Raw genomic sequence first — 25,869 nt, forward strand, 5'->3', positions numbered from 1 at the left:
AAAGAGTTGAACCCAACTGAGCGACTTCACTTTCAAGACAGAGTCAGATGCACACTCTATTACATTTAGTTACTTAAACATTCATGTCTGTGTCATAATTGGTACACAAGGCCCTATGGTGGCCTGCAAAATTCACAGAGCTGTTACTCGCTCATAAGGGTCTCTATGGAGCTGTGACTTTCATTTCTGCTTAGGTTGAGGGTTCTCAAATTTGGTTGTGCATTACAATTATGTGGAGAGCTTTTAAGTAAGATGAAGGTGAAAGAGGAGACTGAAAAAGTTGGCTTAAAACTCAACATTCAGAAAACGAAGATCATAGCATCTGGTCCCATCACTTCATGGGAAGTAGATGGGGAAACAGTGGAAACAGTGTCAGACTTTATTTTTTTGGGCTCCAAAATCACTGCAGATGGTGACTGCAGCCATGAAATTAAAAGACGCTTACCCCTTGGAAGGAAAGTTATGACCAACCTAGATAGCATATTCAAAAGCAGAGACATTACTTTGCCAACAAAGGTCCGTCTAGTCAAGGCTATGGTTTTTCCAGTGGTCATGTATGGATGTGAGAGTTGGACTGTGAAGAAAGCTGAGCGCCAAAGAATTGATGTTTTTGAACTGTGGTGTTGGAGAAGACTCTTGAGAGTCCCTTGGACTGCAAGAAGATCCAACCAGTCCATTCTGAAGGAGATCAGCCCTGGGATTTCTTTGGAAGGAATGATGCTAAAGCTGAACTCCAGTACTTTGGCCACCTCACGCGAAGAGCTGACTCATTGGAAAAGACTCTGATGCTGGAAGGGATTGGGGGCAGGAGGAGAAGGGGACGACAGAGGATGAGATGGCTGGATGGCATCACTGACTTGATGGATGTGAGTCTGAGTGAACTCTGGGAGTTGGTGATGGACAGGGAGGCCTGGTGTGCTGCGATTCATGGGGTTGCAAAGAGTTGGACACGACTGAGTGACTGAACTGAACTGAACTGAATGTGTGAAGTGCACCTCTAATTAAATCAGACTCTGATGCAGAACCCAGGTATCAGTAGTTTAAAAGTCTTGTAGGTGATCCAGAGTTGCACCCCAAAGTCTAAATGCAAAGTCACAGAAGTCAGATTCAGAGAATAAAGATGATTCTCTCTAGCATGTATAGATGATCCATGGTGAATGGATTTTTCTTTTTTTGCCCAATTTAAGGGCCATCTGAGACCTGAATAGCAAAAGTAAACTTGGATAAGAAAGCAGAAAAGTGCATAGAGCTGATTCTAGGTATTCATGACAATTATGGTCTATACAGTTGCCATGAACACTGAATCAGTGAACACTGGACTAGTGAATGCTGAACCATGGCTCCTAAGGGAAAGACAGTCAGGTTCCTGGGTGCCTCTGGCCATGAAATTCTCATCAACTGATCAATGCATAACCTTGTTTTATGTGTGTTTCTGTTTAAAGACCACTTCTTTAATATATATTATTGATCCATTAACACTGAACTCACAGTCAGCAGCACTGTAACTTAATCCTGAACAAAGCTTACCTAACACACATATTTTCCTATAAGGAACATCACAGCCTTCCTGTACTTGGGAATACTAGAGAGCACTTCGGCGCTATGCCTGGAGGTCATTTTAGACAGCAAAAATCACCAACAAGAACATAAAAAAGCAAAAACGTGGCATTCAACAGGCTTTGAAAAGGACACCTGCTTACAGTATGAGACATGAAACTTGTTACCTGTTCAACCTTATCTGGGAATGCCTTGAGCAGCTATTTATTTTTTAACCATTTTGCACCTGTCTGCAAATTATCATGAAAATGTTTAGTATTTTAGGATTACAATAAATTTCAGTGAGTAGTTGAATGTGCACAATCTGGAATCCATGAATAGGGAGGGTTGATCGTGCTAAGCTTGCTGCTACTGCTGCTAACTCACTTCAGTCGTGTCCGACTCTGTGCGACCCCATAGATGGCAGCCCACCAGGCTCCCCCGTCCCTGGGATTCTCCAGGCAAGAACACTGGAGTGGGTTGCCATTTCCTTCTCCAATGCATGAAAGTGAAAAGGGAAAGTGAAGTCGCTCAGTCATGTCCAACTCTTAGTGACTCCATGGACTGCAGCCTACCAGGCTCCTCCATCCATGGGGTTTTCCAGGCAAGAGTACTGGAGTGGGGTGTGCTAAGCTTATATACCAGTAAAACTGCCTGCCACCTTAAGAAAGGGGACAGCACTGGCAGTGTATAACTGCTAACCTGTATTGCACTGTGGTTAGAATATGGAAATTCTCAGTATTCAAATAACCACAAAGGAATATTCCCCTGGTGGCTCAGATGGTAAAGAATCTGCCCACAATGTGGGAGACCAGAGTTCAATCCCTGGGTCGGGAAGCCCCCTAGAGATGGAAATGGCAACCCACTCCAGTATTCTTGCCTGGAAAATTTCATGGACCGAGGAACCTGGCGGGCTACAGTCCATGGGGTCACAAAGAGTTGGACCCAACTGAGCCACTAACACTTTCACTATTCCCCTGATACGGACTAGGCCTGTGACTGCATCACAAAAAGGCTGCCATGGGACGTATCTGTGGACAGAAGATGTAGCGGACACCCTTCACATCTCATCCATCTACCCTCCATTCCATGGGTTCTATGTGCGGGTTTGTCTGGTTTACAAAGTTCAGGAGGATTTGCTATCATTTGCTTCTTTGGGGCATCGTGGCCTCTTGTCTGCTGTGAACTCAAACATTTGAAACGTGAAACAACTGGCAATAAAATTCACACTTTACATTAAACACACATTACATTCTAAGAATATGATCCCATTACTACCTCATTGTATTTCCAACTCCTAATTTTCTTAATTGTTCATAAGTTGGTAGCAAAATAGATTTACTTAGGGTTCGACCACCATAGATAAGGAAAAAGATGGTTCATTAAAAATCAGGGGTCATTATATTATCTTTCCAAAACAACACTGTATCACTGAGATTGCCAAAAAAAAGTCCAACTAAGCTTGGGGTCACTAAATCAAAGTTCCTTTACCCTTCTGACACAAATAATATTACTTTGAGATGTCACTTAAAAAAATTAAGTTAAATACCTTCTTTTAGAAATAATTAGACCTCTTTCTAAAACTGGCCAATTACTGTTTTAATTAATTTAAAGTGAGATACATTAAACAAATGGGTAAGATCAAATGAGTAATTTATCTAGAAAAATATCTCACCTCTAAGATGAATATCTTCTGTTTATGTGTTTTTAAACAAATATGCTTTGCATATGCCTAGCAGCTGGGAGGACACAATTATCTTTTGTGCTTTTCACACAACCAATAATGAAAGCCATGTTAAGTCTGAATATAGAAATGAAGAAGAATTTGAAAGATAAGAACTTGCAGGGTTGTTCTTAGGGCTGTCTCCAGGGCCCTCAAATGAGTGTAAACTGGGTGTCATCCTACTGGGGAGGAGTGTTAGATGGAAGCCCCCAAGGCAAGGGAAGTGGGCACAGCCCTGACTGCCCAGCCCAGGAAGGACCACTCTTCTGGGACTTGAAGCTACTTAGAGCTGCTTTCTCAGAGCCCCTTTGATAAAAGAGTTGATAACCCCTGTTTCTAAGAAGCTCTTCTTTATATCCAGCAAGTCTTCCTATAGTGTCTTCCCTTCTGGGTGGTAGAGAAGCCCTGAGGTACACCATTTGCATAACCGCTCAACAGACACTTCAACGCAGTTACAAAGTCAGCTGCTGATGCCTGGGCTATGGAAACCAAGCGCTTGCTCTTCTGCAGAGGACGTCTTTCCTCCACCCTTTAATCCTTTTGTAAAAAAAATCCTTTCTTAGGTCTATTGCAGTTTCTCTGCATCAACAAGGACAAGGCAAGGACATGGCAGCCGTATCCATGTCAAGTTTAGTATTTCAAACCATCACCTCTTCAAGTCATTAACGTTCTTTGGATTCATCAATGGGCTTCCCTGGTAGCTCAGGCCGTAAAGAATCTGCCTGCAATGCAGGAGATACAGGTTCAATCCCTGGGTCAGGAAGATCCCCTGGAGGAGGGAATGTCAACCCATTCCAGTTTTCTTGCCTGGAGAATTCCATGGACAGAGGAGCCTGGTGGGCTATAGTCCATGGGGTCGAAAAGAGTTGGACACGACTGGGATCATCAATGTTATTCTCAAAGAATTAGAGGATTTAATAAGCAAAAAGAATTTCTTTTACAAGTCTAATGGCCTAGACTTCTACAGCCCCTGGTTTATTATCACCACTCTAACTTTTCCAAGCACACTACCTGAACCTCCATTCAGAGAGCCTGCTACCTCCCAAGTCCTTAAGTGACAGCAGAGGAAGAGAGGCTTGACTTTTTCAGTGGCAATTTATTTTGTGCTTTTGTAACTTAATCCAGTATCTGTCATCTTCAGAGCCAGTGTGTCCTTCCTTATTTCCAGCCCTTATAGAAATACGGTGAGCTATATGTAGAATAGCTAGTGTGAAGTTACTGTATAACACAGGGAGCTCCTGGTGCTCTGTGACAACTTAGAGTGGTGGGATGGGGTAGGGTGTGGAAGGGAGGCTCAAAAGGGAGGGGTCATCTGTACCCTTATGGCTGATTCACACTGTTGTATGGCAGAAACCAATGCAACATTACAAAGCAATTATCCTCCAATTTAAAAAAAATATAAAACTAATAAATAAAAAAGAAATAGGGTAAATCAAATTTGACCAATGATGATAAAACTAATCTGACCATAACTCATGAATGACAGTCTTACTAATGCAGGAACTACAATATTTAAATCCATCTGGAAAATCTGAAACTTTTTGTTGTGAAACTCTAAACAATCTGAATGAAACTTGCAATGCAGGCAACTCGGTTCGATTCCTGAGTTCGAATCTTGGGTCAGGAAGATCCCCTGGAGAAGGAAATGGCAATCCACTCCAGTATTCTTGGCTGGAAAATCCCATGGACAGAGGAACCTGGTGGGCTACAGTCCATGGGGTTGCAAGAGTCGGACACGACTTAGTGACTAAACCACCACCACCACCAATGGTACAAGAATATTTTGGTCACTGGACTTTTCATTTATTCTGCATAAAAAGGCCTTTTTCAAAATGATTGAAATGGAGATACATCTTGTCATTTTTTAAAAAGTGGGACTGGAACTGTCAAGAAAGTCAGGATTGTGGTCACTTTAGATAAACAGCTTTCAAAGGAAGTTTAGAAAATGACTAATACCTAAGCATTGCATATAGACTCCTGCTTAAAAAGGAGTTTTCTCCCATAAAGGCCTAAGTTTTAATTTTATTCTGTTCTATCCCATCTTCCTGGACAAATGTCTTTCAAGAAAGGAATCTTGGTAAGAAATAACTTAATCAATGTGATGCTAGGAAGAAGCTGATTTTAAAAATGACTTCTTTTGACAGACAGATAAAGAAAGATGACGTGTAATGGTCTACAGTCAGATTAGTTCCACTGCCACTGTGGATCCTACATCAGGGGAGCCTTGAAGCTACACCAGCTGAATCCTCTCGCCGAACATTTAAAGAGAGTATTTGTTCTATGTGGAAAGCTCTTACTCAAAAAGACCTCTGGCGTTTACTTTCCCTCTTAAAAATCAAATAAAAACTGATTATAAATCACAATATAAATGTTTATATATATATCAGTTAAAATAACCAGTTTTTAAAAACTATATATATATATGTTATAAACAAAAATCTGGCCTTTACTTTCCCTCTTAAAAATTAAATAAAAACTCATTATAAATCATAATATAAATGTTTATATATAAGTCAGTTAAAATAAGCAGTTTTTAAAAAACTGTATGTATATATATGTTATAAATAAAAATCAAATACCAGTAAAAGCCTAGTATAGTATTCCCAGAGGAAAATATGTCCTGAAATGTTATCAACTCCAGAACAATGTTCAAACATTAGACCATCTCAATAGGCCTCATCTTGCAAGTGATGAGAAACATTTATGGGCCTTCAGGGCGTTTCTTCAGGCAGCGAAAGTACATTCAGAAAAAGTGACAGTTAATTCACACAATAGGTCAGTGTCTTAGCTGTGAAATCTAGAACAAGCAGCCCTGCCTGCACCGCAGTGTCCTCGGTCATTCCAAGGCACCATGGGATGAGATTATTCACTCCTTGGCCACCCAATCATTTTACAGGTTATACACAGACAAGGGGTGAGATTCTATACTCAGAAGCCTTCCAGATCCCTTCCCTGGAGACCCTGTAGAGGAGTGACGCTAGTGAACTGAAGACGAGTGCAGCCTGACGCCTGAATACCAACCTCTTCGGGTACCAGCGGCTCGATCATGGGCGCATCCTCCTGCCGGGCGGCTAGTCGCACGGGGGAGGTGGAAAGCCTCTTTTCCCACTCGTTCGTGATGGCAGTGTCTGTGGAGGTTTCTAAAAAGGTTCTTTTCAGCTCACTAATATTGGTCTGATGTTTCATCAGGTCGTCTTGGGTTTTATCTAGCTCCTATATTCAGAACATAGAGAATCCAACAGTCAACGTTTTACATTTGATTTCCTTTCTGCACGTGCTCGCTCTCTTTTTAAAAGTAAGGTCGTTATCTCATTAGTAGTCAAAATAAAAAAAAAAAAATTCTGATCAGGGTTCATGACACTACCACAAACATTCTGGTGAAAATGTGATATTTCCAAGGAAAAGCGAGGGAAAACAAAATCTCCATCACACAAGCATAAAAATCAAAAGTTTCAAAGGTCAACTGTAAAGAGTGTAATTCACACAGAACCAGAGAATTAAAATAAATACACACACAGGAAAGGGGATCTACATCGGGGGGACAGGAAGGAATCAAAGGAAGCAGAGAAGTCAACCACACATAGTCACAGGTGAGAACACACCCTTCATGCATCATGGTACGAGCCCACAGGTGTGCCCCTGGAGGAAAACCAACACACACGAGCATGCACTGGTATATACCAATACCAACCTCTAACATAAGATTACTATGTTTGACATACACATTTTCACCCTTTATTCGCTTAATCAGACTATTCTGAAAAAAGTGGAAAAGAAAGGAAAGGTAAGGGACATGATAAGTCACGAAAACAAGTGCCACCCTGCGCACGGCACCAACACACGGTCACCGCCACGGAGCATGCTGGAAGATCTGAACACCGAAGACCAACAGTGACTTATCGCACGCTGCTTTTTTTTTGGCTTTTGTTCCATTTTGAGTTTTCTACCTGTGCCTTGAGCTCTGCATCTTCCTCCTGGTCCGACTGCCAGCATCAAGAAAGAGTGGGAGATAAAGTCTTACCATGCCATCGACTCTGAGATCGAAGGACGGGGTCTAGATAAGCCAGCTACGTGGGACACTTGTTTACGCTTACATTAGAGGACATTTCTTTCTTATATGTGAACCACAATGTTCTCACACACAAATTATGAAGCTTAATAAGATGATGAGAGCAAAAGACTCCTTGCTCGGTGGGTCTTGGACGCTTCAACTTGGAGACTTCCAAGTATGACAAGCATACACCCTGTGTGGGAGGTGACAGCTAGGACTTGACGGGTTGTCCTTACATTAGAAATGGTTCAGGAAGTGTGAGGGGCCACATCAAAATTAAAATTCACCAAACGGCTATGAATACCCAATGATGAGTGCTCTGAGTCAATCTTTCCCATAATCCTATGAGGTTAGCTATTATGATCCCCGATTTGTAGACTAGAGAAGTGAGACACACAGAACTTAACACAAAGGTTCTCACGTTAAAAAATTTCTTTAAACCTTGAATTTGTTGAGCCCACGTACTTTAAAACAAATTTAGGAAGAGGAGAGGGCTGATACTGGGTAACTAAGAAAATTAAAATAAATAAATAAACCTCCCTCGAGTCCAAAATCAACCACAAGAGGAGGTCCAGAGTGAAGTTATGGATGAGAAGCAGGTGATACTGGAGCAGGCTGCCTTCAAGGTGAGTCTGTCTGGGCTTCAATGGGGACCAGACTGTCTAACCTGAATGCCCCACTCTGAACTACTGTTACAACCAGCTCCAGAAAAAAGAAGAGCTCCAATAAAAATAACGCTTTTTATTTATAAAAAGTGTTAGAGGGCTGGTGGCATGTTGACTCTACAATGGTGGTGGGTTCATAGCTCTTCGTTTTATTTTTAAAATGCATAATCTATGTTACATGTCTTCACTTGCATGCTTCAAATGTAATACAAATTTTAAAACTGCTAGAAAATTTAAAGTAGTATTATTAAAATATTTTTCGTTTATAGCATACGTTAGGATTACAATGAAATTTGTTGAATGTATCAGTAGCTACCTGTAACTAATTCTCACAAAATTAAGATGCAATTGGGATATTTGGCATAGAGAATGATTATACTATAATCAGTTTATATGTGACTGCCTAAAAGAAACTGCTAATAATTTTCCAGTATTATCTTTAAATTAACAAATGATGATTTCCAAGTTTTGAATTGAACTCTGCCATTTCCAAAGGAAAAAAACAATTAACTCCATTTTGAAATGTTTTCCTGAAAATATTTTCAGTGAAATGATGTGTAAATACTACTTGTAATATTTTTAATTCTTCCTAAATACCCAACTAGAAAATATTATGATTGGATAACATAAAAAACAACCTAATGTAAACACTACAGCAAAGTGAAAAATAAATTCTGTTAGCACTTTAGGAAATGAACATCTTGATTTCCACTACTAGAGATAAATATTGTTTTTTGCAGATATCTTAATTAGTTGCTGATAGAGAAGATTTAAAAAACAACAAGCCATATACATATTTAATGAACCCTAAAAATTAATAAAATTAAATAATAGCAGTTTTTCTCCTATCACTGGTCAATGTGATAATTTTTCTTTTTTCCCATAAAGTACTAACAGTAATTTGCTAATTTTCTCTTCCCTGGGGAATTAGTTTCTTTCGAGTAACCTAGACTATATCCAGACTACAAAAAATGAGTTAAGAGAAGTATTATAATTTTAATAAGCATTCTGACCATTTAGGATTTTAAAATGTATTTGTATTCAGTAAACAAGCTACTTAAATTAATTGTGACCTTCCCCCGACATCTTCCCCCTCCTATTATGGCTATCATACATAAACTTCTGGGTTAAGGGAATACATTTTTTTAAATGTATTATCAGTTTAGCCAAGAGTTTTCAAAATGCAACCCCACAACCGACAGAGCCACTGTCACCTGGGAATTTGTTAGAAATGTAAATTCTCAAGCCTATTCCAGACCTTCTTCTGAACGCGAATAGAAAACCCTAGGTGACTCTGATGCAGGCCAGAGTTTGAGAACCAGTGGGCTAGGCAGCAGAATATTTTTAACTCCTATTATTAAGGTAGCATTTCTCTCCACTCTAAATGCCAAAATGCTAAATGCAAGCTGCTAATAAACACAGAGCTGGCCCTCAGAGCATTGTCATCAGGCAACGGGCCGAGCCCCTCGGTTACAGTACCAACCTCAGTGGCGGTGGTTTCCCCATCAGCTGCCGTGTCTGTGCGCTCACTGTCCGTCTGTGGGTGGCAGAGGTGATCAGGTTCCAGGAGAAAGGCAGGAAGAGAAAACAAATCATCTGGTCAAAGCAGGTATGTCCGGGTCCGAGAGCCCAGTCCCTTTCTCTGTGCCCTGTAAAATCGCACTACCTTCCCACAAGAATGCAGGTGCAAACAAAAGCCAAAGGTAGGCCAGAGCCAGGTCCCATCAGCAGAGACACTCGGAGGAAGACCAGCAGCACACGGCCCGCCTGAACCGCAGGACGCGCGTTAGCCAGGGTGCCATGTCTGCTGCTGTGTCGTTCTCCCGCCCTTTTAACAGAAACCCCAAGAAAGATCTAAAAATGTTAAATGCAAATAAAATTGCAATCTATATATTTTTTAAAAATTCTAGTATAATAGGTCACAATTGAAAGGTAAATAAACAAGTACATTTAAATAAAAAGCTACTATAATAGTCACTGGACTTTCAGCCCCTCATTTTTTATATCATTTTGATAATTTGCATCCATCTAAGACCATCAGGCTATCTGCATTACCCTTTAATTCTAAAAAGCACATGCCAGTGACTCTGGCCTATGTTTTATGTACGAAAAGTGTAACTTAACTCTCCAGCAGCATTGGTAACTAGATATTTTTAAGACTATATATTGTTTACTTTGTCCCACCCTCCAATAGAAAGAGGTATATAAAAGTATGGAATTTGAATATCTTGTTCCAAATAAACATTCAAATGAAGCAAATAATAATAATAATAGTAATGAAAAATAAGGAGAGAGGGAGGGAAAGAGACATTTAGTTGGAAACAAATAAAACAAAGCACAGCATTTTACAGACCCTAGGTTTTCACGGGAGAATTACAATAGGAATTTCAGGACTGATTTTTTAATCTGTTTTATAGAAGTTTACGATTTAGAACAAACACTTTTCATTTTTTTTTTTTTTTCTGGAGGAGAGAAGAGCCATGGCCATTGAAAAGGAGACCTAAACATCTTACATAATATCAACTGACTTTCCCTTTGAAACTAGCAACTATTAAAATTCCCTTGAATGAAGCTGTGTGATTAATAATTTGTAAACGACAATCAAAACTCGGGGTTCTAAGGTTGTGAATCTGCCTCTTAGATCTTTCATTGCAAAGAACATGGGTTATCAAGAGGGAGGGCTGGGACATGATTAAGCTGACACAACTCTTGGCTGGCTTGACTTTTTGACCTGCTCCCAAGCTTTCATTTCCTATATTCCTGAAAGAAAAGGAGTTGTCACTCATACTTGCCCTATGCACCTAAGTCTCTATCCTGGCAACCTGCTCCCGTGCCTAAGCGGGGCAGGGAACCCTTTCCAATAGGTTGGTAAAGGAACCACACTGAGAGCTGTCATGACCCAACCATCTTGGCAACACCTGGCAGGGGGGTGGCTATTAATCTTCTTATCAGGTGACCCTGGTGGCGCATTAACACGGTTTCACCAACTGACAGTCTAGGGCAAGGCTGGTTTGATTTAGGAAGACAGAGTTAGGTTGCTGTTGAAAGGTACAGAACAACTCAAGGAAACCTTAGGCTTTCGAGAACAAGTAAAAACAACTTGGTTCAGAGGACTAACTAGCTGTGCCAAAGGCCTCGAATGTTCTTCAAAGTATTTCTCTTCCCCCTTATTTTACTTCCCCTACGGCTTTAGAATTCACTTCAGCAGCGTTCCAAGCATCTTGGTACTGGAATTACCACCACAGTTAATAATAAGAGAGAGGGGTCTCATGTCAGAATGACACCAGCTCTAATGCTTGATATTTAACTCTGCAGCACGAGGGGAATGTTTCATATTTGAATTCCCATTTCCTTCTTGGAAAATGGGGAAATTAATAGCCCTAACTACCTGACACACACAGAGCTAAAAATGCCTATAAAATCATAAATATTGCTATGAATATAATACTGGGTTGGCCAAAAAGTTCAGCCAACTCAATGTTTCACCATTATTGCTGTTATTTTTCCTAGGTATACACAAATAAATAGTAGCTTAGGCCACATCTAAGCTCCTTTACATTCCTACTTAGAACCTAGTCAGTCAGTCCTTCAACAAATATAGTACCTGATCAGTAAACAGTTAAAGACTGAAGTCATAAAGGCTGAATAAAACAACTTTTATAGCAACTGTTTGGAGAATGGCAACCCACTCTACTATTCTTGCCTGGAGAATCCCATGGACAGAGGAGCCTGGCGGGCTACAGTCCATGGGATTGCAAAGCGCTGGACACGACTGACCAACGGAACATGACTAAGTAAAACTGCAAAGTGTGTGCTGCACCATGGACTATCATATGATGTGTTTACACAATTTAAAGTGTTAAATCAGGTGGTCAATCTTTTCCTCCAGATTTAATCCATCTCCTTTTTTTGGCATCATCAAAAAATGCTTCACAAGTTGACACACAATTTATGGTGAACTAAGTTCATCTTATATCTTTTGGGAGATGTACATGATTTAGTATTCAGCCCCTCTGTATTTGAGCCAAATTTTAGAAGGACAAAAGAAAAAAATGGCCAACTGCCCTACAGTTTGAAAGGATTACAGCTCTCTACACTGGATTTCACTCTTGAGAAGGGCTGGGACTAATGAAGCCACAGCCACATGCGACAAATGTAAGCAGGGATGTCAAAATATTTAAAAAGCGTTCCAGTCATTAGTGATTTTGCAAAACGAAAGTGACAGAGCTGAACTGCATGTTACAAAGTCTCCCGGTTTTGCTGCCAAAGTGCTTGAGGCCCAGGGAAGAAAACAGGCCGTGTCAACAAATGGTGATTTTTTTTTTTAAACTGAATGACCTACATCTGAGTTTTCTAGCTCAGCTTGAACCAGAGCACATAGCTCTTAACATTTGGGGTTAAGAGGCGACACTGAACAGATGGCCAAATACAAGGTCATGTGGCAGGAGGCTGTCATGGGTGGCCAGGAAGGCTGCCGAGGCCAGAGCTGGTTCACGGTCTCAGGGGTTTGCAGGAACAAGGAGGGTTTATGCCACGCCAGCCACGCTGCCACCAGCTTGCAAGGAGTAAGTGCTGTGATTTGTTTTGCTGATGTAACGCAGACATGCCCAAGTAGAACATTAATTTTCATGCACTGATTACAACAAGATGTATACCCTGGATTAGGCACAAGATCTGTGTGGTTGGCTACATAAAAGTTCAGTTATTTAACAATGCAGAAGAACATAAAATGGCAATCTTTTTGCCTTCTGTGAGCTGGATGACTAACTCCATTGCTAAAGGAATAGATAATATCCAGGTTGGAAACCAGTTAATAGTACAAACAGCTTTTGTAGATGATATTGTGTTCTTAAAGGCTGTATGTTTAGACCTACATTGTTTGATAATGCTTCTACTGTGAGAAACAGATATTCAAGACTAGGATTTACAGTGGTTTTTCTCTTAAAATATTTTCCATGTGTGAAAATAGTTCTATAACAGTTAAGATTTGGATCTAAGTCATGTAAGATCCAAGAACCTTGCAAAGGGTTCTTAGGCAATATCAAATTGAAAGGCTAAACTTTTCTTTAGAACATCTCTCAGATCATTACCATTTTTCCCTGCTGCCACAAAGAAATGGTCACAATACAACTAAATATAGATGCTTATGCACCTTGCAATGCTATACACTCACAGGTGTGCTGGAATTATCACTTCTAGCTGAGCACAGACCTGAATAGACTTTCTTTCCTTTTTAAAGTGCTGCTTTGACTTTGTGATTCTTTTAACTGCTAGGTGTATCGAGTTTGTCTCCTGCCACAAAACCCTTGTTTTGTGGGAAGAGAATTGCTGGAGGAGCTGGGGGGAGGTGTAGGTGGGGGTGGGGGAGGAGGGGTGTCAGCCAGAGGCCTGTTGGCAGCTTCTGTACTTTTCCTGGCGTCTACTGAAGGCTGCACAAAGGGAAACTGCTGGGCTATTCACGTGCCAGTGCAGTGGTGGGAAGGGGAGCAATTAAAAGGAAAAACTACCAGCTACCATGTCACCTCCCCCAGTGGCTCAGATGAGGGATGCGGGTCAGCCCGCTTTCAGGTACAGAGGTGGAAGGCTCAAGTCCTTTCCTGGCTGCCAGCCCCAGAGGCTCACCTACCAGACTGTCTCCACGTGGGTGGATCTGGGGCTCACGCTGGCCTGACAGCATGGTTGCCTCCCAATACCTGATCTGGCATTGCTTGTGCTCAAGGAATTTCAGCCCATTTTTATGGTGTATAGAAACCTAAAATGAGTCTCTCCCCGACTGTGTTTGAAAACCGCTGTTTTCAACTTCAGCTCTTTCTGCTCCCGTTTCTGACCCTGCCAATAACTGATGTCACTGGGTGTTTTAAAAGGCTCCAGCCTATCTTTCTGACTCAACAAAACCACAGGATTGGACTTTCCTCCAGGAGTCACAAGGACAGTCTGGCAATGACCGTCAAAGAGCAGTGGGGGCATTTCAGAACCTCCAGGGAGGAGAGGGAGGCGCTTACAACCTTGGAAAGCCACCCTGGTGGTGATGTACCCTCAAGGGCGGGGCCCTTTCCCCGCACCTGGAGCATCCTTTACTGGGCGCGTATCAGCACAGAGCATCACTGCATTAGGACACGTTTTGGTACCTTGCCTCGTCTAGCTGAAAAGTTACTTTATCTGTCTTCTGTGTCCTTTCCTTTATTGAATGGTAACTAAACAGAGCCTTTATTTGACCCTGAGTTCCTACAGAGCAAACGGGTTATTTATGTATGATTGCCTCGAGGCTGAGTCCTTTCCCATTGGCAGGAGGCAGTGGGCGGCAGCATGGGTCTGGCTGGGCTCAGCCTGCTGTGTCCACATGGTGTTGTGCCTAACCCCGGGGCTGGGGGGGCGCATCCCCGGCACACAAAACCTCTGCACGGAGTGGCACAGACGGTAAATGAGGCTCTGAAAGGAGGACCACTATCGCAGCAGCCGTCTACCAAGTGTTTCGGACCGAAGCCCCGAACACGACAGGGACGTGTGTTCTATGCCGAGGTACACACCTCTTCCTCTGAACTGTCACTCGGGTCATTGTCTAGTGAGGCACTCAAGGAGGCCGCCTTGGGCTCCAGGTAGCAGAGGCACAGAGCCAGAGGGAAGGAGAGAGTGAGGGCATAGGGCACTGAGAAGGAGGCGGAGAGCAGGAAGAAGAAGATGAAGAGGAAGCAGGGCACGAGGGAGGGCGAGCGGATGGGGAGATAATGCTGCAGGCTCTGGGGCAGGAGGGCGCTCTCGGACAGGTTGGGGAAGGACAGGTAGCCATCATCATCCAGGAGAGAGGGGAAGGACCCAGGGAGCTGCAGGGAGAAGGAAAACAGGGTGGCCCCTCTGCCCGGCTGCGGTTTGTAGCCGAGAGCCACGTCGTGGTCCCCCGGGCACGGCTTCCCTCGGCTGTCAGGGTCCGAGGCGGGCTCCCCGTGCTGGCGCCTGGAGTCTCGGGCCAGCTCGACCCCCAGCGGGGGCTGCCCGTTCTCCTTACACCTCCTGCGGAGCCCTGTGGGGGATGCAGGGGGACGGTGGGCTGATGGGGGGAGCGGGGGGCATGAGTCGGTGCCAAGCCCAGGTGACTGATGTGAGGGACAGCGAGAGAGACAGAGAGCAGCGAACAGAGGTGCAAAAGGACAAAAAGAAAACTGCGATTAGTTAATTTTCTTATGGGTACCGATATAAAATCGTCAAAACAAGAATTTCAGCACTGGGGTCGTTCATGAATCTTAAAGCATTCAAGGTGCATGCCAACGCTCCCATGAAGAGCCATCGTTTTCCCCATTAGACCCTCAAGCCAAACATAGGGTAGGCTGTAAAAAAAGGTTGGAGGGGAAGATATCTGTGGGAAATCTCAGTATCTACATGTTTCATACGATTCAAAACTTGTGTTTAGACCAACAACTCCATGAATGGTTAGGATGCTGAGAGAAAATATAACTCTGATAACGTAAAACCAAGACTTTCAATAACTTCTCCTGATGTCCGGCTACCAGATCTGTCATGAGGGTTCAACTGGATTAAAATCACAGTGAATCCAATTTGCGGTCATTTAAAGCAAAATCTCCAGCATCACCTGTCCTTGGTTAGTCGATGATAGCCAAAACAAGGTGGGTTTCCAAATCAAGAAGTTTCTGGCCCCATTCCTATCTGTAAGCAGTTCCCATGAGGGAAATCCACAGTGAACACAGGAGGAACATGAAATCTCCGTGAAGAGCCGAGGCTCTTCTGAAAACTCCTCTTCCGGCTCCATTTACCCATGGTGTAACCCAGAGGAGCCTGAAGAAGTGCTTTCAATAAGCTAACTAGCCAAAAAGACTGTGTTTTTTTGTGATGTGGTTTATCAGTGTTTACTCTGTATTATGTGTGATCCATAAGTAATAGAAAGACACAATTTCCCAGTCTTCTGCATTTTCTTAGCAGAGGAGTGGTATGGTTTGAGTCCTTAAGAGGAAGATCTAGGCCAGCATCACATGAGTTTGCTCCCAGGGAGGGCTGTGCAGGGTTCTGTGGGCATGTGAAGCTCTTCACACCCTCCCTGGCCCCACGGTCTCTGTGACCACAGCCAGCTTTCTCTGCAGGTGGAGGGGGACTGCTGAGCGAGGAGGTGGGGTGGGCAGCGGGTGAGGGGAGAGGAAGCAGGCAAAGGCCAAACAGGACCTGGGTCCAGTGTAGAGGCTGCTGCCACCAAGGAGTTCAAGACAAGGTCACCTGGAGCCTGAAGATGACCGCACGTCCACCGTGTGTGTGTGTGTGTGTGTGTGTGTGTGTGTGTGTGCAAGTGTGTGTGTGCAAGTGTGTACGCACATGTGTGTTTCTGCCTAGTGTCCTGATAGCATGGACATTACCCAGCTTGCTTTGTGGCGGTTATCCAACCCTGACTTGGGAAGTACAGAGGCAGAGGGTAAGAAAATGCACAAATAAAATGATAGCATGGACCTACTATAATGCAGAAGTGTCTCTTTTTTGATATCAGACAAATATGTCTTTTCCTAATACTCACATTTGATGTTAAACATTGTACTTACACAAGACCTTGCACAAATCTCATTGAACTGAGGATAATGCAAAAGTTAAGAGCCCTCAGAAGGCTGCCCCGTCACCTGTGGTGATCATCAGTGGGGAAACACATTCTTAAAGGAATCAGGGACCAGTCGTTTAAGTACTGTTTTCAGTAACACACCTTCATTTTGGTTAACAAAATAAAAAGAGTGCTGTGCTCCTTTTGGAAGATGGAGAAAAATGAAATTACGGCTTAATCTTTTACGCGGCTGATTAGAGTGGATTTTTAATTTTTTTTTTAAAGAGTGGTTTTAAAACAGCTTTGTGGTGGTGGGGGTGGGGGTGGGGGGAGGGAGACAGCAGGCAGTTACTGCAGCAGGAGCTTTGGGCCCCAGCCTCTCAGAAGGCATCTGGGTCACGGCGCTCTGACTCTCACAGCCACGGTCTCCTTTGTCTTTCCATTCTCCGGTGGCACAAACGGCACCAAGTGACACCGGCTCAGGGCTCCATCTCACGTAAACAAATCCCTGATCTTCTAAAATCAATAAAGTAGGAGTGGATCATTTCAGGAGCAAAGGACAAGTCATTTACTTTTATAGCTCACTTCATCTTATTCGGCTTTCCTGGTGGCTCAGAAGATAAAGAATTTGCCTGCTAATGCGGGGGACCTGGGTTCGATCCCTGGATCGGGAAGATCCCCTGGAGGAGGGCATGGCAACCCACTCCAGTATTCTTGCCTGGAAAATCCCATAGACAGAGGAACATGGTGGGCTACAGTCCATGGAGTCACAGAGAGTCAGACACGACTGTGACTAACACTTTCATATTATTTACACATCCCTGAAAGTGGAGTGTTAGCCTGGGCAACTTCCAGAAATCATGGGACGCACTGGTTTTCAAGTATATTATCATTTTCTGATTAAGACCTAGTTAAAACCCGCCTTAACTGAAAAGGAGGTGTGTGAAAATGCAAGTCAGAACAATGCACATTTTTGTAGCTAAAGTGAGCCAGATATCCTTGTTGTTATGCCCTGTCTTTATTTTTGAGTTAGGCAAATTAGTTAATCTTACCCTAAGAAACTCTTGCCTGGAAAATCCCATGGACGGAGGAGCCTGGTAGGCTACAGTCTATGGGGTCGCAAAGAGTCGGACACGACTGAGTGACTTCCCTCATTCCCTCACTCGCCCTAAGAAAAGGGCTGTGCACTGGGTTACTGGGATGTTCTATCATAAACAGAATGATGATATGTTTGCCAATCTGCCTGTTCAGAAGTCTCTGTTACATTCTTACCAAAAGTATTCTCTACAGAGCCCCAGGGGAAATTCCCACCCCAGCCTCTACATCTGAAGAGCCCGCCTGCAAAACAGCACTTTTGAATCAAGTTTAGCATCACCTCTAAGTTACATAGTATTTTTATTCTGCAGTTTCCTTTCTCCCTGTACATTCCTGGGTTTCCATGATTAATACATATAAACCTCCTACTGTATTTTTTGACTTTTATGGGAGCTGCTCTGCAAGATACATAAACCGGAACCAGAAGGATGCTATCTAGATGTTTTTTGACTTTCATTTTCTCAAAAAGTTGCTTTGTAGTGTTGGAACTCCAGAAATAACCATAATGTTATTTTTTTTTAATAAATTGAATTTCAGATGAAATGAAGTGACCGAATTCAGCGAATCAAGCACCCTGGAGAAATGACTGCCAAGTTCACCCTCCATCTCCCCTGTGAAGTCTGCCTTAACCCTTTTCCAAAATATATTCACTGGCTACTTTAATGATGAGGTTAAAATCAAAAGACTGAGAGAGAAAACAGCGTATGAATATGCAAGCTGTGGTCACTCAGTTACTTGCAGTCAACAGTATGGCAAAGTCAATACCGTACATCTAGATAAATACACAGCCCTTGGGTAGGAGAATGGGGCCAGAAACAAAGAAAACAGCTTTAGCGGCAATTCTGAATTTTAAGCCCAAACACAAATAAATGGGTTAATATGCCGCCAAAAGTATTTTTAAGATCTACAGACAGGACAGCTGTTGAAAGTCTTACGTAGCACCTAAGTCGTTCAATAAGCAGTTTCAAAAAGTTAAAAAAGGGATCTTTCAGAGGAAAACTGTGGACAGAAGAAATAATAAAGACTGATAGTATGAATGTGACTAACGCTGAGCTATGAGTCAGCCTAAGTCTTATGTACACATTCCTGCTTCACATTCTCAGCACCATTCAGGAGTTCTTTAGAATCTGCAGGCGCCCTGGGAGGCAGAGGGGAGATGTACCTTTCCCTCGTGCCGGACGGCAGCAACCGGCGTGGCTTCCTCGGCCTTTTTCCGTCTGTCCTCCTCCTCGTCCCGCTCCTCCTCAGCCTTTTTCTCCGGAGTCACAGTGGTGATCAAGTTGGTCTGAGACATGCCCTTTGTGGTGATGTACTGGCCAGTACCAACCTCTGCAGCAGACACAGAATCCTTCATGTATATTTCATGGTTTTCATTCACTGACGCTAAAAGCAGATACAATTGGAGAAATAAAGTCTGAGATAGTTAAGTCAGAAGAAGGATGGACGCCACCCATTGTCCTATTACAGGGGGAAAAAAAAGCAAAAAACCCCGTAAAGCACCAGGTTTCTCTTCAAAAGACACATCAGCCTTGCAGTTACTCTCATCTAAGCAACAACGCAGTTTCATATTTCTGTCACCTGTAACTGCGTCTAAGCGTGATTTCCATGCTCATCTCTTGAAGCCACCAGCACAGTGTTCATCCACTCGCAGGCTCTCTGGTAAGGATGTGTGTGAGGGTGGATGTGAGTGGAAACCGGGGAGCAATGAGTGACTGCTGAGCCACTTACCCACAGAGTCAACCAGCTGGGCAGCAGCACTCGGAGGCAAGTTCCACAACTAACAGCAGATGACTGCCCTCCTACACTTGACTTTAAGCACATCTTTGGAAGTGCCAGTCGTTGAGGAGCACTGAATTTTTTTGTAGTGTTATTGCTATTGCTACTACTACTATTGTTATTAGTGGTTGAAAAGTCTCTCTCTCCTACAATATAAAAGCTACCTAAGTTATACTGAAAAGCAGCCATCTCAGCAGGGATGATACAATTCGGATGGCAGCTCTGCTCAACTGAAGTGCAGAAATGTTTTAATTTTTACTGCGTTTTAAAAAGACTGCCACAATGTGCATACATTCATTCATCTCTGGTATTTGGGGAAAGGAAGACAAACACTGCTAATGTAATTCATGCAACTGCAAAGCATGCAAATGTAAGAGATGTAAGACCCAGCCCTTCCTCCCAGCTAAAATGTCTTAGTGAAAGAGATACCTGATTTAATTAAATTTTTTGAAATTTGTTACTCATTCTTTTAGGGTTTAGGTATCATAAAATTTACTAAAATTTAGAAAGGTTACTTTTCAAATCACAGGCAAAATTTAATCTGCTTTCATATTTTTGGGAGTTTAAGAAAAAAAACTCTGAACTCCTTTGAATAGTAAACCATTTCACTAAAATACCTTCACTAAGATATTTTACATCTCCATCTAGTGACAAAAAAGCTTGTATGAGACAGTTTCCTAAAAAGGCTTGTTAGGCTTTTCTCATAGAAGATGCAACCTTGCAAAAAGCAGCAGCTATTCCAACATGCAGCCATGGTCCCCGACACAGCAGCATAGAAAACATACGAGAACCGGCAGGACCCCAGAGAGTGGGACAACACACACTAGCGTCACTTTGGGGCGGGGGAGAGAGACACAGCACGGAGTTAGTACACTGGTTTCACAGTTGGCTTCTGTCTTCTCAGCAATCACCATCGCACAGAGGGTCCCAAGGAAAACAGCATTCACAGCAAATGTGTCCCCTTGGGTTCACATCACAGAACCACGTGAAGGACATTCAGGGCAAAAAGCTGTGATTCTACATGAGCTCCTCCAACACTGACTTAAAGAACACACACCAGTTTACACAGATGCTTTAAAGAAGAGCAGATGAGACGATACGGAGAGAAGGTGCCACTGCGGATGTGAACTTTCAAAGAACTTAATTCAGCTTCGAACAGTCCTAGTAAACTGTGTTTCCCAAAAGCTTGGTTCTCAGAGATTCTAAAAATGGAACACTCTTGTAGAAGGTAGGGAAAGGTAACTGACCTTCCTAGGCCCGCTCACAAGAGCCTAAAGAATGACTCTTAATATGCCTGCTGAGGTCTCAGGGTCACATCTGGAATAAGACTGCTTTCACCAGCGTCTTATTCACTCTTTGCGACAACCCTGCCAGAGGTGGCCATGATGCCACCTTACAGATGGCGCCTAAACCTGGGACCTGGAGATGGTCAGCCACTCACCCACTGCCGTACCGGGAACGGGTCTGGATTTATCTACACCAGCTGAGCGTTCTTCCCACTTCACTAACAGAACTCATAAGAAGAACAGGGCGCTAATAACACAGGTTTGACTCCCTCTATAAACTTTTTAAAAATTTCTATAAACTTTGTATAAAGTACTCCACTGGGACAATTCGTTTTTCATTTTATGTGCATTGTTTTCACGTCATTAGAATCTGCAAACTGCAAAAGGAGCTCTTGGTCATGGCAGCAAGTCAATTTACAGAGGCTTTCTCTTCTTTTCTTCAGTCTGCCCACTGCCCCACCCTCCTTATTCCACTGTCACTGCAAACTCTTTGGTATGTATTTTCCTAACTTTCTCTATATCCACACAAGCATACGCACAGAACATGGTGGCGGGGGCAGGGGAGTCACCAGGAAAGTACAATGTAGGCACTCAGTGTGCTCAGTACTGTTGGATATCACGGCTTCTTAGCCCCTTCAGCGGCTGGAGCCAAGAATCAAGAGTTATAAATTATGACTTCATGTTGTTGGGCTTCCTGATAGCTCAGTTGGTAAAGAATCTGCCTGCAATGCAGGAGACCCTGGTTCGATTCCTGGGTTGGGAAGATCCGCTGGAGAAGGGATAGGCTACCCACTCCAGTATTCTTGGGCTTCCCTTATGGCTCAGCTGGTAAAGAATCCACCTGCAATGCAGGAGACCTGGGTTTGATCCCTAAGTTGGGATGATCCCCTGGAGAAGGGAAAGGCTACCCACTCTAGTATTCTGGCCTGGAGAATTCCATGGACAGATATATTCAGATAAAGCATTATAGGATTCTTTATCTCACCTCATTCATATTTGTATCTCCTTCTGCAGTCAGAATCAGGATTTCTAACAACATCAATGCAATATAGCCTTTTAAGTCAAGAAATTTGGGGAGTATGTCACCCCAACAGTCACATCAGGGCTTGGTGAAAGGGAAGGAAGGACTGAGACTCTACAGTGAGCTGAAGGCAGAGAAGGTCAAGGGGGAGGTGATCCCAGGCATCTGTAATAATAACTTTTGATTCTATTTATGCTCTTGCTTATTATTAAAATCATATACTCATGCTAGAAACATCACTTTGTATGTCCAGGACAAGGTCCCTATAACACATCTCATGTCCAGGAGCTCTGGGTTAGGAGACAGAGGCCTGGGGCCTAAGTCAAGCCTCACAGTCATCCCATGGAGTCTGGAGGGGATGGTTCCAGGACCTCTGAGGACAACCAAAAACTGGATGCTCAACTCCCTGACACAAAACGCTGTATGTGGCACAGCGATTATATTCGGCCTCTGCTCTGTGGATTTCACTTCTGAGGATACAGATATTCTGACTTTAGCTGCAATGTCTTAGAGCAGAAAAGCACACCAGTGTGTAACTCTACATGGCCACAGAAAACTGCCCCATGACGCAGAAACTTGCTGAATACTCCCTTTTATGCCTTAAAAATGTTACTTAAGTGATTGAGTGATTCTCTCCCCATCATACTCACACCTGACTTAAAGGTGGAGAATGTTTACAGCCACCCTCCCAGCCCATCTGCTGGAGTGATTAATATAAACCAGGAGGAGGTCACTTGGAGCCCTTCACTGTTATTTGAATGTCATCCTTCCTATAAGCTATTATTCACTGACAGATAAAAGTCACATTTCACTGCTGACATTTCTAAAGGAACAAGAGATACATTTAATGCAGTTTTCTTTCTGAACCAAATGATCTAAAATAAACCTGATAATCATTTAAGATCTGCTGGTGAGAGAAGCAAATGATGTAAAAGTATGTGATTCCTATACTGAAGAATAAGAGCATCCTTCTCCAAATTCAGGGTGCCAACTTATGAAAGCTGCCTCATTCTCCAAGTACCATTCTTTTGTGTGATTTTACATAAACCTACCATGGCTTCCCTGGTGGCTCAGGTGGTAAAGAATCCGCCTGCAATGTGGGAGACCTGGGTTTGATGCCTGGGTTGGGAAGATTCCCCTGGAGATGGGAATGGCAACCCACTCCAGTATCCTGGCCTGGAGAATCCCCATGGACAGTGGAGTCTGGTGGACTACAGTCCCTGGGGTCGCAAAGAGTCGGACACGACTGAGCGACTAAGCACAGCACAGCAGACATCAGACTCACAAAGGCACCTTTTTTTTTGCCCATGCCATGTGTCATGTGGGAACTTAGTTCCCTGATTAGGGATAGAATCCATGCCTGCTGTGTGGAAGCATGAAATCTTAACCGCTGAATTGCCAGCGGAAGTCCCTAAAGATTTTTTTGAGGTTACGGGTTAGTTAAAATTTTCCATTTGATCGAAGACCAACAAGTGCTTTTCATTCCATACTATCCCAGAGCAATGATATCCATCAAAGGCTCACGATGGTCTCACACTACTTGGTGGCCACCAGCAGTCCTTACGAGCGGCACCTACCTCCATCCAAGCTGCGGGACATGGTATAACGTTTGCTGGACGAGCGCTCGAAGTACGGGGCTGGACGGTCTATCAGCGCGCTGGCTCTTCTGGTCTGGGCCTGTGTCCTGCCACTGTACCGGAACTTGGAACCCAAGGTGAGGAACTTCTTTGGAGGCGCTTCTGGTAACAACAGTCTACAAAGATTAAAGGAAAAACATCAGAAAGACTATTAAGCTAAGTATTAGGAATGCTAACTTATTTTTCTTTATTTTGGCTGTGCTGGGTTATCCTTGCTGTGTGGGCTCTTGTCTAGTTGCGGGGAGCGGGGGCTACTCTCTAGCTGCAGTGCATGGGCTTCTCGTTGTGGTGGCTTCTCATAGGCTCTGGGGCCCCCGGGCTTCAGTAGTTGTGGTTACCAGCTTCTAGAGCACAGGTTCAATGGTTGTGCTGCATGGGCTCGGTGCATTTGCTCTGTGGTAAGCGGGGTCTTCCTGAACCAGGGATCGCAATTGTGTCTCCTGCATTGGCAGGAGGATTCTTTAACACTGAGCCACCAGGGAAGCCCCAAGAGTGCTTTCTTACTCTGTTCTGAAAGGTAAAAAGTGCTCTGTGCACCAGAAGTTTAATAGCCAACCTGCAATTCAATGAATCTGATTTTGTAAGAAAAGAAGTCAATTCACACAGTGTGTATCAACAAGGGATGCTGTAGACATGCTATGGGGGTAGAGTTGGGATTAGGTGAACTTGACCATCCCATGGAACTAGAGGGTCTGTGGTTCTACAAATCCAGTGAACAACTAAGTAGGTGGTATCAGTGAATGGTGATAATTTGTTATTTTGTAGACACAAATCTGACAACTTTACTGTGTGTGAACAGAGGAGTTGAGGGTATTAAAAAGTTATTTAAATAGCAAGGAATGGACTGGCCATCTGAAATAGACACCCTATAAAAATAGGGAAAGCCACTAAAGATAATAAAGGGAGTGATAAGACAGGTAACTATAAGACAGTTGAAGGAAAACCCTTCAAATTTAGTCAGAAGATCTTTAGGATTTATCAAGGCATCTGACGGCAACAAACTTGAAGGATAGAAAGAATTTTGCTGCCATATTCTTTCTAACCACCTTTTTCAGTAAGGTGATTCCAATCACCCTACTTCCTTAGGACAAAACCAAAGTGATTTCCACCCACCTGAAAAATGTATGGTGTTCTACACATACTTTCCATAAACGCTTGGCGGCTCGATGGTTTGGCAGCTTAAACCCGATGGTGCTTTCAAATTGTTCAAACTAAATAAAAAAAAAATGTTGGAGAGCAGAGTGAAGTTTGGAGTCATAAATAACATGAAAGCAAATAACATACAAAATAAAAATACCACCCATAAATTTTTCTCTACTCCCTAAATCAATTGCTATATACAGATTTCATGCTACACACATTCATTCATTAAAAAAAAATCTTCTTATATCAATCTCAAAACACTGCAGGTACAGACAACCACATTACGCATGTAGTAAATGTTGCATGTACAAGGATTAATCTTATGAAAACTAAACGCAGAAAAGGACAGAATCTGTATTCCTTCCAGAGACCAATTTGTCCTGATCTTTTAAACCTAATGTTCATGGTTTCTCTCTGACATCATGACATCAGCTGGAACACAGAAATGAATAAAACATTTAGAGTCTACAGCAGCCTCAGGATGACATTCTCTCCTTGTATCTGGTCTAGAAATATGCATATATTCTATGTATCCAATGACTTGGTATCAGATATTGCTGATTTTATTTGTTCATTGGAAGGACTGATGCTGAAGCTGAAGCTCCAATACTCTGGCTACCTGATGCGAGGAGATGACTCATTGGAAAGGATCCTGATGCTGGGAAAGATTGAGGGCAGGAGGAGCAGGGGGTAACAGAGGATGAGATGGTTGGATGGTATCACCGACTCAATGGACATGAGTTTGAGCAAGCTCTGGGAGACAGTGAAGGACAGGGAAGCCTAGTGTGCTACAGTCCATGGGGTTTCAAAGAGACACAACTGAGTGACTGAACAACAACATGGATTACCATGTTAGATGCTAACATCTCTCATCACTATCTACATTTGTCCTTCAAGATCCAAGGGGATGAGTCCCAGGCCGCCCTGGATAACAAAACCCATCGATGCTCAAATCTCTTACATAGATAGCCTAGTATATGCATATAACATACACAACCCTCCCACAGACTTTAAATCATCTCTAGATTACTTATAATGCCTAACATAATGTAAATGCTAGGGGAAGAATTTAAGTACAATGTAAAATGCTATGGAAATAGTTGCAACAAATTCAAATTTTTAGCTTTTCAGAATTTTCTGGAATTTTTTTCCCTGAATATTTCTGATCCATGATTGGTTGCATCCACAGATGCAGAACCTTGGGATGAGAAGACCCGACTGCACAAGATCAAGGATTGGGAGAACGTATTTTCATATTTTTCAGTATGTAGACTTGAGATGACACTCACTCCAAAGTGAAATAGCTAATTTCCCGAGTAACACATTTTCATATCATTATGGCAGATACTCAGTAATTTTTAAAAAATTTTCTGAAGATAGGATCCATCAGGCCACCAGAGGGCAAT

At 42.9% G+C, this 25,869-nt stretch overlaps 1 protein-coding gene across 28 annotated transcripts in view; it reads right to left on the reverse strand.

The window, feature by feature from the left end:
* EPB41L3 (erythrocyte membrane protein band 4.1 like 3) overlaps positions 1-25,869 on the reverse strand; it is a 240,242-nt gene that overhangs the window by 11,462 nt on the left and 202,911 nt on the right. For 14 of the 28 annotated variants that reach the window (XM_027526373.1, XM_027526369.1, XM_027526358.1 and 11 more), the window contains exons 10-17: positions 24,434-24,531; positions 23,261-23,436; positions 18,763-18,983; positions 14,503-15,066; positions 9,459-9,512; positions 7,207-7,242; positions 6,951-7,016; positions 6,281-6,472 (exon numbers count right to left, since the gene is read on the reverse strand). In XM_027526373.1, coding sequence (XP_027382174.1) covers positions 6,281-6,472; positions 6,951-7,016; positions 7,207-7,242; positions 9,459-9,512; positions 14,503-15,066; positions 18,763-18,983; positions 23,261-23,436; positions 24,434-24,531 — 1,407 coding nt within the window. The remainder of the gene's footprint in view (positions 1-6,280; positions 6,473-6,950; positions 7,017-7,206; positions 7,243-9,458; positions 9,513-14,502; positions 15,067-18,762; positions 18,984-23,260; positions 23,437-24,433; positions 24,532-25,869) is intronic. The other 14 variants (XM_027526368.1, XM_027526379.1, XM_027526383.1 and 11 more) reach the window with 11 other exon arrangements.

Source organism: Bos indicus x Bos taurus, chromosome 24, assembly GCF_003369695.1.
Source record: "Bos indicus x Bos taurus breed Angus x Brahman F1 hybrid chromosome 24, Bos_hybrid_MaternalHap_v2.0, whole genome shotgun sequence".
NCBI classification, from domain to species: domain Eukaryota; kingdom Metazoa; phylum Chordata; class Mammalia; order Artiodactyla; family Bovidae; genus Bos; species Bos indicus x Bos taurus.